Genomic DNA, 17,993 nt, shown 5'->3' with positions numbered 1-17,993 from the left:
ATTTAAAAGTTAATCAATGAATTGACTTTACACAGACTTTAATAAGTCTCCTTCACCTCGCTATTTCACGTGCTTTCACAAACAGGACCTAGAAAGTGTTGATTGCAGTGTAGTCTGCAGCAACAGTAGACATTTTTACATTCCTTGCTTGACCTTGGAACAGTATAACATGATGTTCCCCATAGATAAAGACTGACACTTTTCACAAAGTGGATCACGCTTAAAGCTTTGCTCTAACTTATCAAGATTCAAGGTTTCTGGATGTTTTGAAACAGTCTTGAATTCTGATTTAATAATACCCGGCCTTCAAATGTACTATTCATTCATTTTGCTTACCAGAACTCTTCTTTCAACCCCCTATGTAAATTAGCACTGAGTGGCACCTATTTGACCAAATAAATGCTTTTAAATGTAGTAATTAAAATTTTACACTACGTGGGGATTTAAGATGCCTTGTGTTTACCAGAGTTGTTTTGTGTGATCAGCCTGGGTCACCTTTGAAAAACATAATTAGAGGAAATTTCTTTCAAGCCTATGACTCTACAGTGGTGTACACAAAGAAACAAACACCTGAATATCTGCTAAGGAACAAGTAAATAAATCGATACTAATGGCCAATAAATGACAGAAATCAGCCAGCTACTGATGAGTGCAGTTGTAGAATTGTCTTTACTAATTGAATATGCATTTCATGACTTAATATTCTTCAGATTAGTGATTTATTTGATAACATTTCCCACAGTTTATCCACCTGTAACTCTTGTTGCAGCTTTAAGCAGCTGCACAAATTCTGTTATTAATCCTAGACTTGAAAAATGTATCCTGGTTAAATGTTAATATACAACCTTACCTCCCTCTAGGGCTCTGGGTGACCATGAAGGCTCTGGTAGGGGACATAGTTCAGATTCGGAAGGAATACCCTCACCTGGTGGACCGCAGCACTGTGGTTGCCCGGAAGCTGGGCTTCCCGGAGATCATCATGCCAGGAGATGTTCGAAATGACATCTACCTCACCTTGCAGGGTGGTGACTTCGACAAGTACAACAAGACGACACAGAAAAATGTGGAGGTCATCATGTGGGTCTGTGATGAGGAGGGCAAGGTCATACAGGTTAGCAGCATGAAGAGATAAGGTCGAGGAGGGCTGGGATTTGTGTAAACAGGAATTGCTATTTGTGTGTGAGGTCTGAGGGTTCAGGTGCTGAAGTGTGTGTGCAGTGTTGAAGAGATTGAGGTGATGTGGGCCAGTGAGCAAGCACAGCACTGATCAAGTGCTTACTCAACCTCTCACAGTAAGGGGCACACAGACATGGCTTATTCTCAGAATGAAAATCCATCTTAAGCATACATGGACTCTCACACACATACACACAAACATCAAATCCTCTAGCTCAATATGACACACATTTTTTTCTCTCCCTCCCACTTTTCTAGAACTCCATCTGTCTGGGAGCAGGGGATAAGGCGGTCAGTGAGTACCGTTCTGTCATCTACTACCAAGTCAAACAGCCCCGCTGGATGGAGACATTTAAGGTGTGTGTGTTTTGTGTGTATGTGTGTGAGCCAGTCATAGTTGTACTTCCTTCTTTACGAGACACTAACATTTTTCAGTTTCATTTTTAGGAAACGTCAAGAATATAAATCCTGTAATATCATTTAAAAAGAAAAAAAGATGATATGTATACCTTGTTTTATATTCTTGAATAACATGAATTGTCCTCCAGGTGGCAGTCCCCCTGGAAGAGATGCACAAAATTCATTTACGCTTCATGTTCAGGCATCGCTCCTCCCAGGAGTGTGAGTATGACACTCTTTCCCTGCCTGCTGTTTTCTCCATACATCCACACATGTAACTCCTCTCCTCTCATCCGATCCCCTGAGCATAATGTGATGCTGAAAGGACCGAATGATTAGAAGCAATTTGGAAAATGACCCAAGGCATCATTACACATACTTGATAATACAAATCAGTAGTCTTTCTTCCTCCCATGCCTGAATTCTCATACCTCCCTCCTCCCTTTCTAATCCCCTGATGTGTTTCTCCCGTGACCCTTCCTTATTCTGTTTACACATTTCCTTCATTTCCAGCCAAGGACAAGAGTGAGAAGAACTTTGCTATGGCCTTTGTGCGTCTGATGAAAGAAGATGGGACAGTTCTACAGGATGGACTCCATGACCTTGTCGTCTTCAAGGTCAGAACCCAAAATAAATTGGTTGCAGAAACAGAACAGATTAACTCATGAACGGATTCAGCCTGTTTTCTAATTAATTCCCTTTAAACAGATCAAATAACATATAAAGAGATAGATTTCAGTTTTGCAAGCGGAGATGCTACTTATTCATTGATGCCCAAATCTCACCTTCCTTGACTGCAAAGTTTCAAAATAATGCTATGACGCAACTGAATAGCAGATCAGCTTGCAAAACTTTCAGAAAAATGACATACTAAACATTTTATGATGAGACCTGGTCATAGTTCAGTATCATGTGGGAACAACCAGTGTTGCAATAAACAGCCCAACAACAATAAATATAAAATATCTTGAGATCCTGGATCATAAAATGTGGTCAGCTGCTGATTAATAATACAACCAGCCTAAGGGCAATTTTTGATTTTATATTGATTGATTTAGATTAATCATTCATAATCAGACATGAATCAAGACTGAAGTTCATTTACACTGTACAAAAGCTCATTTCCATTCCCCAGTTAATTCCTGACATTTTTCATTTATACAAAATTGAGAAATGAATCGTAGACTTGACAAATCATTGAAACATACAAGTTTATTTCCTCAAAACATATTTCATGATAGCAGATCAGAGGCAGATAGACTGTCTGAAAAAAAGTTTTATAGGAGAAAAGAATGGGAAGACATTTGCACAATTGTAACAATCATCAAAGCAGACCTAAACATACAGTACAGTGAGTCTGGATGGGAGATTATGGCCGGGCCACCCAGACAGGTTCAGTGAATCCAAATAGATTTCCTGCCAAATGAGCCACAGCTAAGATTGAATCCCCTTATTGATTAAATGCCAAACACAATGCAGATTAATTACTCGTGATTCACTGAAAGACCAAATTGATGGTCCCCCTGTGCCCTCTTTCACGATTATCTCTAGTTATCCCTGAATTCCTCTCGATCCGTGTGCCACTCATGGCTTCAATCTCTTACTCCCTTTTTCCAACCACTCACTCATTATTATTTACTGGTTTGGTATTAAAGAGGGCAGAGCTGAGTTTTGAATATATGGAAAATGTACAGTAAAGTATGATCTAAATAAAACTAAAATTATACTTTTATCTCTCTCTAACTGCTATCTACTATATTATCTTTCAGCACTTCCTAACTCAGAAGAAAAATGCTCTACCAATAGTTAGTGTTGTTGTTTTTACACTCATTTTTCCAATTAGTCCTGACTCCACTGTTTCCAAAGTTATGAGTTTACAAGCTGAAGTTGTGTTGCGCTGAAGCAGATAAGGAATTGTGATCACAGGGGACAACTGCTATGGGACAAGTGACTTCAGTCATTGCTTGTCACTTTTTCCTACAGGGCTGGTCTGATAAATGACTGCAAGGGTATCAAATCCCACTGTCCCTCTGTCTTCTACTCCCATATTTGTATGAAGACATTTTGACCAAATGCAGGACATATAATTCTTGGCCCACTGCTGCTACAACATCCACCAAGTATATGGTGTGTCAGCATTATTGGGTTAGAAATGACTCATTCACATTGTCCGCAGGGTGACAGCAAGCGCATGGAGGATGTGAACTGCTACTTGTCATTGCCCTCCACCCGCCACCACAATGACCCCCACAAGGGGACAACACTGAGTCGCAGCTCCAGCAATGTGTCTGGCAGCGGAGGCCTGTCAGTGAGCTCTAGAGACAGTTTCACCATCTCGACCCTGGTCTGCTCCACCAAGCTTACCCAGAATGGTATGTGTGTTTGTGTTTGTGTGTGTGTGTGGGGTGGGGTGGGGGGGGTGGGGGCAGGTGTTACAGTGCTCAGATAGCCCCTTTGTGACGCTGTGTTGACATTAAGCCACTCTAGGGACTTGAAGTTGACAGGGCAGGACATTTCAATTCACAAACACCCACACCCACATGCACATGCACAAGAAAGGTCAGGGCGGAAATTATGAGGGGAGGGTGTTTGAAATTAAACCTGACGTGTCAAAAAACATTAATTAACATCTTCTTTCAACAAAGTAATAAGGCCAAACCGAGACAATGAATCATCGGTTGGCTGTGAAATTAGTAGAGGACAAATCCAGAGCTAAGAGTTTCAAGTCTGAAAATACTATTTGATTCAGTGTGCATACAGATGTCAAGTTGTGGACTAAATGGTTGAAAAATTCTGAAAACCCAGAAAATTGGTGTTGAAATATATGTAACATTTTTCTGAGCTCCTTAGGCAAAGTATTATTTTTAGATTTACGGTTAAAGGTTTAGATAGGATAATTAAAGGGTAAGGTCGGGTTAGACAAGGGTAAAGGAGACATTCAGCCAATTAATGGTGAGTCAACAATATGGTAATTAGGATGTTGTTGCCAGAAGCATGATTACAAGGGTGTATGAGAGTGTTATGGTCATGGGAAAGTAAGCAAAGGATGGGAGAGCGGTGCGAATACACCGATTTTATTAGTGGGGAGTGTTGTCATTTTGTCCTACACACTCTGGCAGGCAGCCACACAAGCAGATACACACATATACACACTGATGTGCACATCTACAAATTCATACACACACATACACTCCAGACAGTAAAGTGCATCAGACACAGGTGCAGTGGAACAGCTGTTATTGAGGAAGCCAGTCCATCACTATAATGAACATTATCCTTCAATATTAATCACCTGTACCATGGGCGGGCGCAAACACACACGCACATGCACATGCACATGCACACACACACACACACACACACACACACACACACACACACACACACACACACACACACACACACACACACACACACACACACACACACACACACACACACACACACACACACACACACACACACACACACACACACACACACACACACACACACACGCACACACACGCACACACACAGAGTCTTTCAGGCATGCGTGCACAGTGTTGTTTGGGGCCACCCACCAGATGTGCAGCTTGGCTTGGTGTGTCAGAAATTATTGGACAGAGATAGCAGTGAGCTTCAAGTGGCCAGCCCTTCAGAGACATGGAAATCTGCCCCATGTCAAACTGTAGCAGAATTAATGGCAGAAACCACAGAGTTAAACAGTCAGCTGATAGTCTCACAAACCAGATGAACGAGGACTGTCCCCATGACAAATCATCTTTTGACAAATAGCTACTTTGTTGTTGCTCATCAGTCAGAGATGAAAAACACTGTAATACATGTAAAATGTTGCTTCGGTTTATTATAATTCATGTTTTATAAATTGGTTACTTTAATTGAATTATCATTTAGTCCATGAAATGTTAGAAAGCAGGGCTGATTACAGTGTCTCATATTCCATGGTGACAATTTTTAAATGATGTGTTTTGTCTGTATACTGTATGAATTTCAAATATACGTAGAGTATACAGTATATCCAAAGCCCAAACACATTTCATTTAGGATAATACAAACCAAAGAAAGACCACAAATCACACATTTTAGCTGCTGGAACCACCATAAACTTTATGAATGATCAATTATCAAAATTGATGGAGATTTATTATCTGTCAGGTAATCAGTTAATTGACTAAACATTTCAGCTTTACTTTTGAAACAGTGTTACACCATATAAATTTCAATTATATTTTGCATTAAAGAAAAAAAGTGTTGTGTCACTGACAGTTCACTTCAACAACCACATACAGTGTGTGCAACACAGAAGGACATATATACATATTGTCAAACCTTCAAGGAAAACTAACAGCAATTAAGAAAATGAAAGTCAACTAAGAGGACACCTCCATTACAGAAGCTTTGATCAACATCCACTCTCAAGCAAGATAAAGTGTGTATGTGCAACTAAGGCCACTAAACAGAAAACATTCTCCGTGTGTCTGTCCTTGACAGTGGGCCTTCTGGGGCTGCTCAAGTGGAGGACTCGGCCTGAACTCCTCAGAGATAACCTTGAGAAACTCAAAATCATTGATGGAGAGGAGGTGGTCAAGGTCAGTGGTGTAAATACAAGTGTTTTATAAGCAAGCATGTGTGCGTTCTCTCTGGACCTTTTCTTTGTCTGTATATGTTTGCGTAGTTCCTGCAGGACACTCTGGATGCCTTGTTCAACATTATGATGGAGCACTCTCAGACTGATGACTACGACATCCTCGTCTTTGATGCATTGGTGAGTGTGTATGAGTTTGTGGGATGTTTGTTTACTCAGCAAATGCTTGTGTGTCTGACTCTGTGTGTGCCTTGTCAACTGATGCAGCTGATTTCTTGACAGGCTGCCTCTGTATCTACTTAATCTGACATCTTTCTGTCTACCTGTCCATCTCTTTCCAAATAAACATGTCCATCAGATGCTAGTACATAGCTTCTCATCTGCCTTGTAAATGTGTCCTGCTATGTAAACATGTCTGTTCCTCCCCTCTCTCTGCCAGATACACATAATCGGTCTGATTGCTGACAGAAAGTTCCAGCACTTCAACACAGTGTTGGAGGCCTACATCAAGCAACATTTCAGTGCCACACTGGCGTACAAGTAAGTTCCTGTACTTCCTGGTATCGCAAACCACTTCCTTTCATCTCATTCTGTTACTTTTGGTATGAGTTTCCTGAACGACAGAAAGCACTGTGTCACATCTTAACAGTTACAGGGTGTGGCTGTTGTTTCTACTCACACTGTGGCTCCAACCAAGATAGAGAGGTTTAAATTGATATTTTAGGTATTCTTACTGACAAACAAGCAATGTGTATGGAAATGAAATATGGCTCATAGAAGATATGATATATGTAATTTGAACCTTTGCTAGTGCTCTAAAAAGCAGTAAGTGCAACTGCAAGTCGGTATGCTCATGCAACAAACCTGAACCTCAAACAAAATACACCTTACAAGACAGCACCTTTTTCAATCAGCCACAAAATGTTTAAACTTAAACTCAACAAGTGAGATTTTTGGGTGACATAATTTTTGTGTTCACAAAATGTCAGGTTAGTACTTAATTTAGTTTATGACCTTAGGGAAGGCTGAGGACTCTTATAAGTCATGTCACACTTCAGTTGTGAGAAAACAACAACACTCGATTAGCAAGTTTTGCAGTTTTCTTTTTTGCATTTTGAGTGAATCATTATATGTATATGTGAAGTCTTACATTACATTTTTAACCTGTTGTAGTAATATTAAATGTTGCTTGAAGATCTAATGCCAAGAGTATAAATACTGCACTGTGTCCAGCTGCCACTGGAGGTCAGTGTGTGTGTTGGCCTTTGAAGCACTTGACTGAACAACATTAGAATTCACTACTTTACTGTGCTTCAAGCCAGGCAGAGTTTTAACCCTGCATCTCTGTGGAGCATTCAGGCATGCAGCCCAAGCCCCTCTGTCTGCTTCTTACTCTCTGTTAATGTACTTCACTTGATTCAGTGGCCGCTAGAGAACACATTTGTTTGCTTTGCCAAAGCAATGCAAACAAATAAAACACATTTGAAATTAAAAACACTTCGGACTCCTCCTGTTCTTAATTTCCCCTGCATCCTTTCTTGCTCTCCCTAAATGCTTCTCCTCCTCTTAGCCTACTTTACCCAATTTTCTCCAACAACTCTCCTCCTCATTTTCCTCTTTTTCTCTTATACTGTCTGTTCTTCCCATCATCTAGTCATCTTCCTCTCCATCCACTGCATCTCTCCCCTGCCAGTGTGTTGATGTTCACCCTCTTCAAGAGGGTCACTGCAGCTTAACGCCTGTCAGCCCAGAGGTCATTATGTAAAACTCTCTAACTCCCTCTCACTACATTTTAAACTCACTATCTCTTGCTCTTAACCAAAAAGAACACAATTAAATCCACCTGTGCTTGCCTGTCAGCCATGCCCCAAAACAAAACCAGGGAATTGTAATGGTATGATAATAATGCTGATAATATTTATTTTGAATGCCAGCCTGATGGCAGTGAGGCCAGTTTAAAGTTCATTTTTAAGGGGACTTCTATTGTTTAAGAGGATTGGGTAGTTTTAACCAGTTAGTGGGTTATCCCCGCCATTTCACAGAACTAGAACTGCCACAAAGCCACAAGTTTCAGTCCTCTGCTGGGTTACTATTTTATAATGTAATGAATATGTTAGTATTGCAAGTCATTGAGGGCAAAGCTAAAAAAAGGACTGGTCATAAAGTTAGACTGAACTCTGTGCCACCCACATCTCTCTCCAATTGCTGCTTTGACACACCAGCAAATTTATATGTATGTCTAAAGATGCCCGTGGGGTGTGCATGTGAGGGATTTTTTTTTTACCATGAATCTGAGTGCAAATAAAATTTCTGTGAGCTGTGTAAAAGGTACATCTGTTGAGGTGTGAAATACTATTTTTCCATTTTTTCACCTCCACCTCCCTGCCATTCTTCCTCTCTCTCTCTTTCTTTCACTATCAGTTGGTTGCAGTCCTTCTTTCTGCTCTATGGAAGGGAAAAATAGAGTTGGCGATTAACTTTCCAACCTGTGGGACATCGGAAAAAGAATGACAAGTCTGAATGATTTTGATGTTGTTCTCTTTTTTTCTCTTTATACTTTCTGTCTCCCTCTCTTTCTCCCTTTTTCTCATATCACTCTCCTAGAAAGCTGATGTCGGTGTTGAAGAGGTACCTGGATGTCTCTAGCCGAGGGGAGCAGTGTGAACCAATTCTCCGAACCCTTAAAGCCCTCGAGTACATCTTCAAGTTCATCGTTCGCTCACGCATGCTCTACTCCCAGTGAGTGTTTTTGTAGCTTTTGTGGGCTGTTCATTATGATAATGACTTCTACATTCTTCAAATTTCAAATACAGATTGTTAGAGACACAAACACACACACACAGCCCAGTGATGGAGTGCCGGAGGAATCGCTTTTGACAGCTCTTTGAGGAAAGGCTGCTGATTACAGCACTAATGCTGCTAATAAGCATTGATGATTAAGTGCAGTGTCCAAATGAGAGCTAATGACAGGGCAGGTCTACTGAGTGGGTAGCAGGTGATACACCAGCCAGACAAAGTTTCAGCAAGGGAGACTTATGACAACTCCCACACTGAGCTGAGAGCTACACTGAACGACACAGTAAGAGCAAACACTATTTGTAACTGCAGCTCAAAAAATGATGCTGACAGACTAGAAACATGAGCCACAATTGTCTGATATGCCTTGCCTGCAGGTGACTTGAATACCTACAGTGTATGTGTTTGCGTGTGTGTGAAGGTACAAGTATACAAGACACAATCATGTGCAGAATTGCATGTTTGTAAGACTGAAAGGTTTATGTTATTGGTTGTGTGCCTCTGTTGGGAGCACTATATTAGTGTTTGCAGGATTGAGTTGGGACGGGTGTGTATGTGTGTTGCTGGGTGTTTGCCATTCAAAGTCCACTGGTCACTGAAGGTCTGTCTTTTTAATCTTCTAGAGGGCACTTTGAGCTTTGTTTGTTGAAATTGGTGTGTTTGTTTATTGATGTGGTGGGTGTGTTTATTTATTTATTTATAGACTGTGTGCAGATTTGTGTGGATGCATTAGTGGATACCTGAGTGTGTCATGTATAAGCAAACCTCTAAGTATGTATGTATTCACATATACTCACAGGTTTGCTTAAATATGTGTGTGTGTGTTTGTGTGTGTGCATCGCACATTACACTGCTCTTGGACTGACTGAACTCCAGTCGCCAGCCTCCCCTGGGTATATCTGCACCGATAAATCTAACTCTCTTTCTCTCTCCCCCTCTATCTGTTGTCCCCCAACTACCTGCCGCAACTTCAAGTTCTTTTGCATCTAAAGTTTTCACATCACATTTCTCCTCCTATAAGGCCTTGTCATGACAGAAGAGAATCAGGTATTCAAGGGAGCCAGTTGTGCTGTAGGTGCATCTGTATGGCTCCATCATCATCACCATCAAGAGCAGCAGTCATTAATAGTTAAATAGGTGGCACTGAAGATTTATTAGCTTGTCAAATCGGCTTCATGTTCATGCAAAGTCTATTAGGAGCATGTGATGTTTACTTCAAAAAATATGTAAGGCACGCTGTACCAGATTTTGCTCTTTCCTTCACCTTCTTTCTGTCCTTCACGCCCTATAGCTTTTATTACATCCCTGTAGTCTGCTTCATCAGTTGTATCTGTTTCTTTTTCCTTCCCCTGAGCACCTGCTATGTTCTATATTCCTCCTTCTTCTTTCCTTGTCCTCTGTCTATCCATCCCTCCCCTCATCTTTGAAACTCGTCTCCTCTCTTAACTTCATTTTCCTCTTTTATTTTTTTCACAGCCAGAGAAGATTACATTAATCTAAAATCTGTATGTTTTCTACTATGAAGATCTTTTCTCATTAATGTGATATGAATCTATTATTATGAGATGAAATCAGTTCTGTTTCCTATGAGATCTAATTTTAATCTAATTTTTTGTAGTCATCACAAGACCTTTTCAAGGTTATATTTAGTTCCTTTCTAATGTTGTTATCTTACCTATCTTATCTCTCATGTTTAGATCATGCCTCAATATAATAAGAAATACTTTTTGGTAATAATAATAATGATAAAAGCATATACTAGAGAAATTCAATGTACCTATAATAATATTTATAACATGGGGAGCTAAAGTCACAGTGAGAAAGATGCTTGCTTTTATTTTATCCCATCTATATAAAATCTCAAACTTAACAGATCAAGCATTTTTGTGGGCATTCAAGCTTTTTTAACAATTGGCTGATAACTGATTGACCTAAGGGTGACTACACTGTTTGTTTAAATGCATGCATAAATAGATTTTAAAAAGTTATGCATGTCAGCCTTGTTGGTCACTGCACCACTTATTTGCTTACCATATGTAATTCAAAATATCTGCATTTCAAATTTGACCAAACCTGAGGAAACCTTGTATCTCACTGATGAATTGCAGTCTTGAACATTTTAGTGATTTGTGCTGGAGGGAACTGCAATTATACATCAAAACAAGGTGACATTTGTGACTGATTTGCACAGACAGGGATTTCATAATTCATGGGGGACATGTATACTGTTGCTTAGTTGTCTCCTTTTTTTCCCTTTTCCTTTCCTTCACTGTCCCTCACTGTTCTCTCCCCCCTGCCTATTGTATCCCCTTCATCTGTTTCTCTACTTTCCATCTGTCTTCAGTATTAGCTTGCTGAGCTAGTATTATGTATGTGTGTTGCTGTGTGTGTTTTGTGTGAATGTGTGGAGATGAGCTGTAGCAACATCCTATTGTCACTGTTAGCTCGAAATAGCCTACATCTTTTGAGTTAGATTAGGATGGTATTCTGTTACATGCTATACTGTACTAAGTTGGGACACAGTTATGTTATTGAAGTCTATGTGTGTGGCCTGAGTGCAAGACCTGATGTTATCACCCCCCCCCACACACACACACACACAAACACACGCAAACACACATGCGCGCACACAAATTCATGCACAGACAGGGCTGGTGGATTAAGCAGGACAATGCGTCTGTAATCATGACTGTACTCTGAAAAGAGCCCAGTGATAATACCTCTGTGTGTTGCTGCCTAATCCCTCCCCCCACATGGTAAATTCGCTGTGTGTCACATGCTAATCCTTCCCTCCAGCACTCATAATTTCTATTGTAATTAACAACTGCACAGCTCCAATGAATCACAGGGAGATAGTGAAGAGACCAACATAGGAAAAGTTTCCTGGGGGTGGTGGAAGTAGGACTGAAGGGATGTTACAGGGACGTGTGGGTGTGAGGGTGTGATGTTGAATAGCAGGAACAGAGATAAACCATTTGTTTTGTTGTTAAGATAGAGGAGGATTGTTGTAATCACAGCAGTCAGCGTTTATCAATGTTTAATGTAGTAACATAGTGCTGCATTTATTTGCGTCTTTACAATAATGCAGTAAATCAAGTATACACTGGGCTGGTTCTGTAATTACTTTAGCTAGAGGACACATAAAGTATGGTGTTGTGCTCTTATGTGCAAAATGAAATATTGACTTTAGGTTAAAGTGCAATGTAGCACCTTCATGTTGAGTGCATTCACAACCATATTGAAAGATGTGAGGAACTGCTACCAATTCAGTAAATGCCCCATTTCCACAAAAACTCAAGACACTTGTTGCTTGATGACTTTAAGTCAGAGCGGAGAAAGTCGAGGCTGGCTCGATTAAGATGGGGTCAAAAACATTATTATTACCAACCTCGAATCAATTTAAACTTTCATGAAAAACAATTTCTGCACTATAATTTTTCTGTGTATTTCAGTGCAGCCACTTAAAAAAAATCTATAAAAGCCAGTAAATGTTATATGTCAAGGGGATAAAAATGGCTAGTTCTGAACAAATGGGATAGCATCACAATTAAAGTAATAAGGGGAAAAAAAGGTTGACAAGGAAAGATTGCCGACATGACAGAAATTAGTTTAATATTATTTCAAAACTTATTCAATTTATGGATGTAAGGCTAAAGGTCTAAAGTGCATCTAAAAGATTGCTGCAACCAACCTGATGTGTTTATTAGGAACAGGACCTCCAGCATCTGTTTTCATGTGGCATGACAAACATATGACTATATTGCTTAATAATGTTATATATGTGCTGGCAGACAGAGTGTCGGAAATATTTTTTCTTTAACACAATCTTATACAAAGTTTTTAAAAATAAAGCGATGCAGTGTTTCCCACAGGACAGGCATCTATTTGTGGTGGTGTGGTCCTCAGCTCATTTTTGATTCTCCCCAAATGAGAAAATGATCGCTCCCCCGCCACAGTTTGTCACCGGCAACGTAAGGAACATCCTCAAAGCCACATAAACATTAGGGAAGACTAACTGCAGGCCAAACTTCAACATGGTTTTCAGCATATTTGAGGGTGACTTGTCTGTTTCAGCCAACATGAAGGATCGGAACTGCAGACACTTAAAACACGCTGTTCCGCCTACGGGACGGACCGGAAGTTGGGAGGTAGCGACAAGTTATTCTGAATGTTTTAAACACCAACCCTTAAACATTTATATTCATGCCGTACATTGTTAGAAAGCTTAGATTCTCCTGATTCATTCAAGACCACTCATGAATTATATGGTTGCTCACAGCTGTAATAGTATTAGCGGTTAGCTCGGCTAGCCACTAAAGTAAGCTAACAGCTATAATGCTACATACCTTCAAAGTCTTCTCTTTATCCACAACGATCATCTTATGACTCAGGACTTTCTGTACAGCTCGCCAAGTATCCATTCTGGTGAAATATGAAATCCGTTTCAATAAAACCGAAATGTTTTCCTCAATATGTCCATGTATTTAGTCCAACACGTAAGGAAACAGACACGGAACAAACCATATACGGTCCCTTTCACGTCACTTCTTGACCTACACGTGCATCTGTGGGACACTTGACTGTTTTGTTTACGTCCGTGAACTCCTCCTGTTTCATACACACCACACACCAGCAGATAGCCTCTAGCAAAGACATATGTCTATCTTCTTCTTCTTCTTCTGGCCGACCAGGTGAATTAAGTGCGTCTTCTTTGGTTTTATTGCCGCCACCTACTGCCCCGGAATTGTTACGACAAGCTACATTCACAGACAGAGTCCCATTATTATGCCTTTATGAGCGAGGTCGAGCGAGCCAAAATCCGAAAAATCTATTCGTGGCGGACGTAATTCTTCCGTGGCGGCCCGCCACGAAAGAATGAATGTGTGGGAAACACTGCGATGTGTGTCATGTGTGAGCTTCTTCTCAGTTATCTTATTTTGACCCTTTGTCTTTTCACGTCATGTGTTGTTTTCTCCGATCTTTCAATCTCTTCTTCTGTCCTCCCAGTAAATCATGTCATGTCATGTCATGTCATGTACTCTTACACTGCCTTATGCTTTCTGCCTTCCTGCCAATTCTGTTCCTGTTGCATTTCATATAAATTCACATATTTTCACTTAATTCATTAATTTCCTTCTGCCCTCCTAGGTTGTACGAGGGGAAAGAGCAGGCAGAGTTCGAGGAGTCACTGAGGAGGCTTTTTGAGTCCATCAACAACCTGATGAAAACAGACTTCACCACAACTCTGCTGCTCAGGGTAATTAATTGCTGAACCCATACATCACCATCTAGTAATCCTCTTTTTCGTCTCATCTTCATCATTATCATCCTTTTTCCCCTTTTTGATTTCCCATATTTTACTGTCATCTGGGCTCTGTTTCATCTTCCTTCTCCTCTTTACACTTATTAAAGGTGATCCCTCAATTTGATTCTGGCAACATCAGTATTCTGCTACTTAATGGCTTCTTCTCATGCTCACTATGTACTCCAAGCTAGACTTACAAACAGACCCTTTTTGGCAGAGAGTCAAGCAACCCTGTGAAAAATAAAATACATCCTTTCTCACACTTGTGATTAGAGCCTATTTGATGGCAAAGTCACCTTCTATTCACCAACAATTTCAAGATAGTAATTCAACAGTGTAAACTTGTGTGTGTGCATGTGTACGTGTGTGTGTGTCACCAGGTTGCGGCTCTGAAGTATCTGCCAACAGTCCTGCATGATGTTGAGAAAGTATTTGATGCGAAACTCCTTAGGTGAGCTTAACCTTACACAAACACACACAGACACACACAGACACACACACACACACACACACACACACACACACACACACACACACACACACACACACACACACACAAACACACGCACACACACCCCTTATCTTTGGCCTCATTCAGGGACACTGACAGAGAGGATATATGCTTTCAGCTTAGCGCACGTTTTGCTCTGTGCTTTGTCCAGTGACCCTCATCCTTCTGTCCCCCACACATTCCATTTGTGGTCTCGAGCCTTACCTTCTTTATCAGGTGATAAAAATCTCATCCAACTGACATATACACAAGGATACACACTCAAACACACTTTGCAGCTTCTTGATGTGCCTTAGTGTATTGACAATTTCCACGAGCAAAAGCATCAAACAAAACCCATTTGAACCTCTGTCTCTGAGCTTCACTCTCAGCCTTTTGAAGAGCAAACTCCTTGACCCGCAATCAAACTCACAACATACTGTTTAGCCCAGGAAATAACCTCAGTGTAAGTACAATATCAGTCAAAAGTTTTCGCACACTTTCACATTCAACTGAATGGGATAGTGTGGCCAAACTTTTGACTGGTACTGTACTTCACCAGCTGGGAGATTATTGTTTCCACATTAGAAATTTTAAGTACCCTACTAGTCCTCTAGCAGCTCCACAACCAAGCACAGATCCATTGTCTTGGTGTGACCTTCTTACTTATCCGAAAGTAGATGTTAATTGATGTTTTATTGACATGCCACGTTCAATTTCATCCTCATAATTTCTCTCTTCACCTGTTTTTTTTTTTTTTTTTTGTGCATGTGTGTTTGTGGATTATCCATATCTGACAGTTCAGTCCCCTGAGTGACTGGATGTCAACACAGTGTCACAAAGGTGCTACCTGTAACACCTGCCGCACAACCACACAGACACTCACATACACAAACGTACCCAAGCCAATCTGAACTTGAGAGTAAAGTAGTTGTGTGAATTACAATCATTGTGTGTGAGGTGGACGTCAAAGCTTTGTCTTTTTTCATGTATAGTCACATCTGTACAACTTGCAAACTCACCTGTAGTTTTCAGGATGGTGCAAGCATGGTGCAAGGCATTGTCAGCTATGCGTGCATTTTGTTTGTTCTCTGTGTCCTTTGGATGTCCATAGGGTATAGGCTGACATTTCTAGTTTTAATTAGATTCTCTCAGATGATTAGTGGGCCTGATGAGTCTGCACTGAGGGCCAATGTGCCCTAGCGTACCCTTGTGCCAGCTTTTGCACATCAAAAGTCATACAAACCTTGTTGTGTTTTGGAGCATAAGTGGTGCATTTCATTCTTTTATACAATTATTGAAAGTGCTACTGAAGCCTGTAAGGGGTGAATAATTTAAGAAGAGAGAGACAAAGTGAGAGACAGACAAAAAAGGTAGACAAAGGGTTTGGCCTGCTCTGAGCATTCAATCTTTCTAAGTGGCATCGGGGCTTGCGACCAGGCAGTTTAATTATTCTAAAATTGAATTTAGGGTTGAGGATGACTCAAACCTGTGTCTTCATTAGACCATGTTTGGGAACTCATTTGTTTTCACGGGGCATACACTGCTCTGTTTCTGTCTGTGCTGCACTCTGACTCAACCATTGCTTTTGGTGGTTGCATATTTTATTTCTATTAAGGAAAGATATTGAAAGCTTGACTTACAAAGTTGTGGTTGCATTTTTGATCTTTGAATCTGTTCTAGACTATGGAAATGTTTTGTTTAAATTCAAAATCTGTGCATTAAATATATTACTGTTTCCTGGTAAAGACTGCACTAATTTTTTATTCCACCTCCCATTGCTTTCTCTCTCCAGTGAGTTGCTACATGACTTTTATTCCTGCATTCCCCCTGAGAAACTTCAGAAACAGAAGGTGTCTTCTATGACTGAAATTGTCAGCAGCCAACTATTCCAGAAACAAGGTGCGTACATTTTTCCCCAGCTGCAGGGGGCACTGAGCTGCTAACCAACTCTAGACTTCACAGTTATGTGAAAAACCCATCACCAAAAGCAACTTTCAGCCCATTCTGCTTGAAATCTTACAAAGCATTAGCTGCTTCTTATTTAAAGTTGAGATCACATTAAGAAGTCTATCATACAGAGAGTAATACCAGCCCAGCAACAGGAATGATCAGGCAGACAGCTGACCCCGTGTATTTTATGACCAGTAAGGGAGTTCTTTGCTTTAAAGGTTTTATCTTCATACAGCACAGTAGATAAAAACGGTGGAGCTAATACTGCAAGGGCAACGATCCATTCAGTCTGGGGCAATCCTGTAAAGCACTCTGAATAAAGGCATCAGCCTTATGGTGAAAAAGCATACTGATGTTTATGCATTTATGTTATAAATGGTTTACTTCATCATACACACTCAGGTCAATTTAATATATATGTATATATATATATAGAATGTATTTGACATATACATAATTTCCATCTCAGCCTTTTAGATTTGATAAGTTTATTATTACATTCAAAGGCTACATCAAGCTTAAATTAATGTTCTGCTTCGCATTGACATAGAGAAGACATAGATATTTGTGTAACAGGCATTTCTTTGGAGGCTATTTTTTTCAAGATAAAGGAAGGAATAACTCACAGTCAGTGCAATGGACCCCAGTCAGATACCAACTACAACCAGCACTGGCACTGACTGATATACTTCTCCACTGATGGCAAATGTTACTTACGGTGACTGTTTTTGATGCTACAACACATCCACCTAAAAATATATTTACTAAAAAAATATATAGTAATAGGCAATATCTGGTGGTTTTCTTTTGTCCTTGTGGTGTTCATATTCCCTCATCACCCAGACTGAAAATGTCCATGAACCTCATTGCAAGCAGAAAATGAGTACACCGCTCACGCCTCAGTAGGTTTTGGTAATGTTATCCATATTAATGTCACAGGTGATATCTGCCATCTGCCCAAGAAGTAATGTCATAAGTTTGAGTAAGATAAGACAGGAAGTGTTTTCGGAGCACTGCAGTCATTAACGTGTCACTTGTCACACCATGCCTACTCTACTTTGAAATGATTTTCACTAATTTGGCTTAATTACCAGGAACACATGATTTTGTGTGTGTCTAACCTTTTAAAGTGCACTGCACATCAGTGATCATGCACTCTGCACCAATCTTACACCCCCCCACCTCTGTTCAGCCCTGTTATGTCTGCCTAATTTGCTTGTAGTGGGCTGATAAGTGGTGATTTCCCCAGCAGAGGACCACACCATGATGGATAGAACAGGCTAATG

The 17,993-nt window shown here is 40.3% G+C and overlaps 1 protein-coding gene across 1 annotated transcript in view; it reads left to right on the top strand.

The window, feature by feature from the left end:
* The window catches only part of LOC128362656 (dedicator of cytokinesis protein 2-like), a 95,763-nt gene that overhangs the window by 9,411 nt on the left and 68,359 nt on the right, over window positions 1-17,993 (top strand). The window contains exons 13-24 of the mRNA XM_053323491.1: window positions 861-1,111; window positions 1,435-1,533; window positions 1,725-1,797; window positions 2,089-2,192; window positions 3,752-3,947; window positions 6,070-6,167; window positions 6,254-6,343; window positions 6,603-6,703; window positions 8,768-8,902; window positions 14,108-14,216; window positions 14,645-14,715; window positions 16,550-16,656. Coding sequence (XP_053179466.1) covers window positions 861-1,111; window positions 1,435-1,533; window positions 1,725-1,797; window positions 2,089-2,192; window positions 3,752-3,947; window positions 6,070-6,167; window positions 6,254-6,343; window positions 6,603-6,703; window positions 8,768-8,902; window positions 14,108-14,216; window positions 14,645-14,715; window positions 16,550-16,656 — 1,434 coding nt within the window. The remainder of the gene's footprint in view (window positions 1-860; window positions 1,112-1,434; window positions 1,534-1,724; window positions 1,798-2,088; window positions 2,193-3,751; window positions 3,948-6,069; window positions 6,168-6,253; window positions 6,344-6,602; window positions 6,704-8,767; window positions 8,903-14,107; window positions 14,217-14,644; window positions 14,716-16,549; window positions 16,657-17,993) is intronic.

Source organism: Scomber japonicus, chromosome 8 (genome assembly GCF_027409825.1).
Source record: "Scomber japonicus isolate fScoJap1 chromosome 8, fScoJap1.pri, whole genome shotgun sequence".
Taxonomy (NCBI): Eukaryota; Metazoa; Chordata; class Actinopteri; order Scombriformes; family Scombridae; genus Scomber; species Scomber japonicus.
This window is presented reverse-complemented; position numbering and strand designations above follow the sequence as displayed.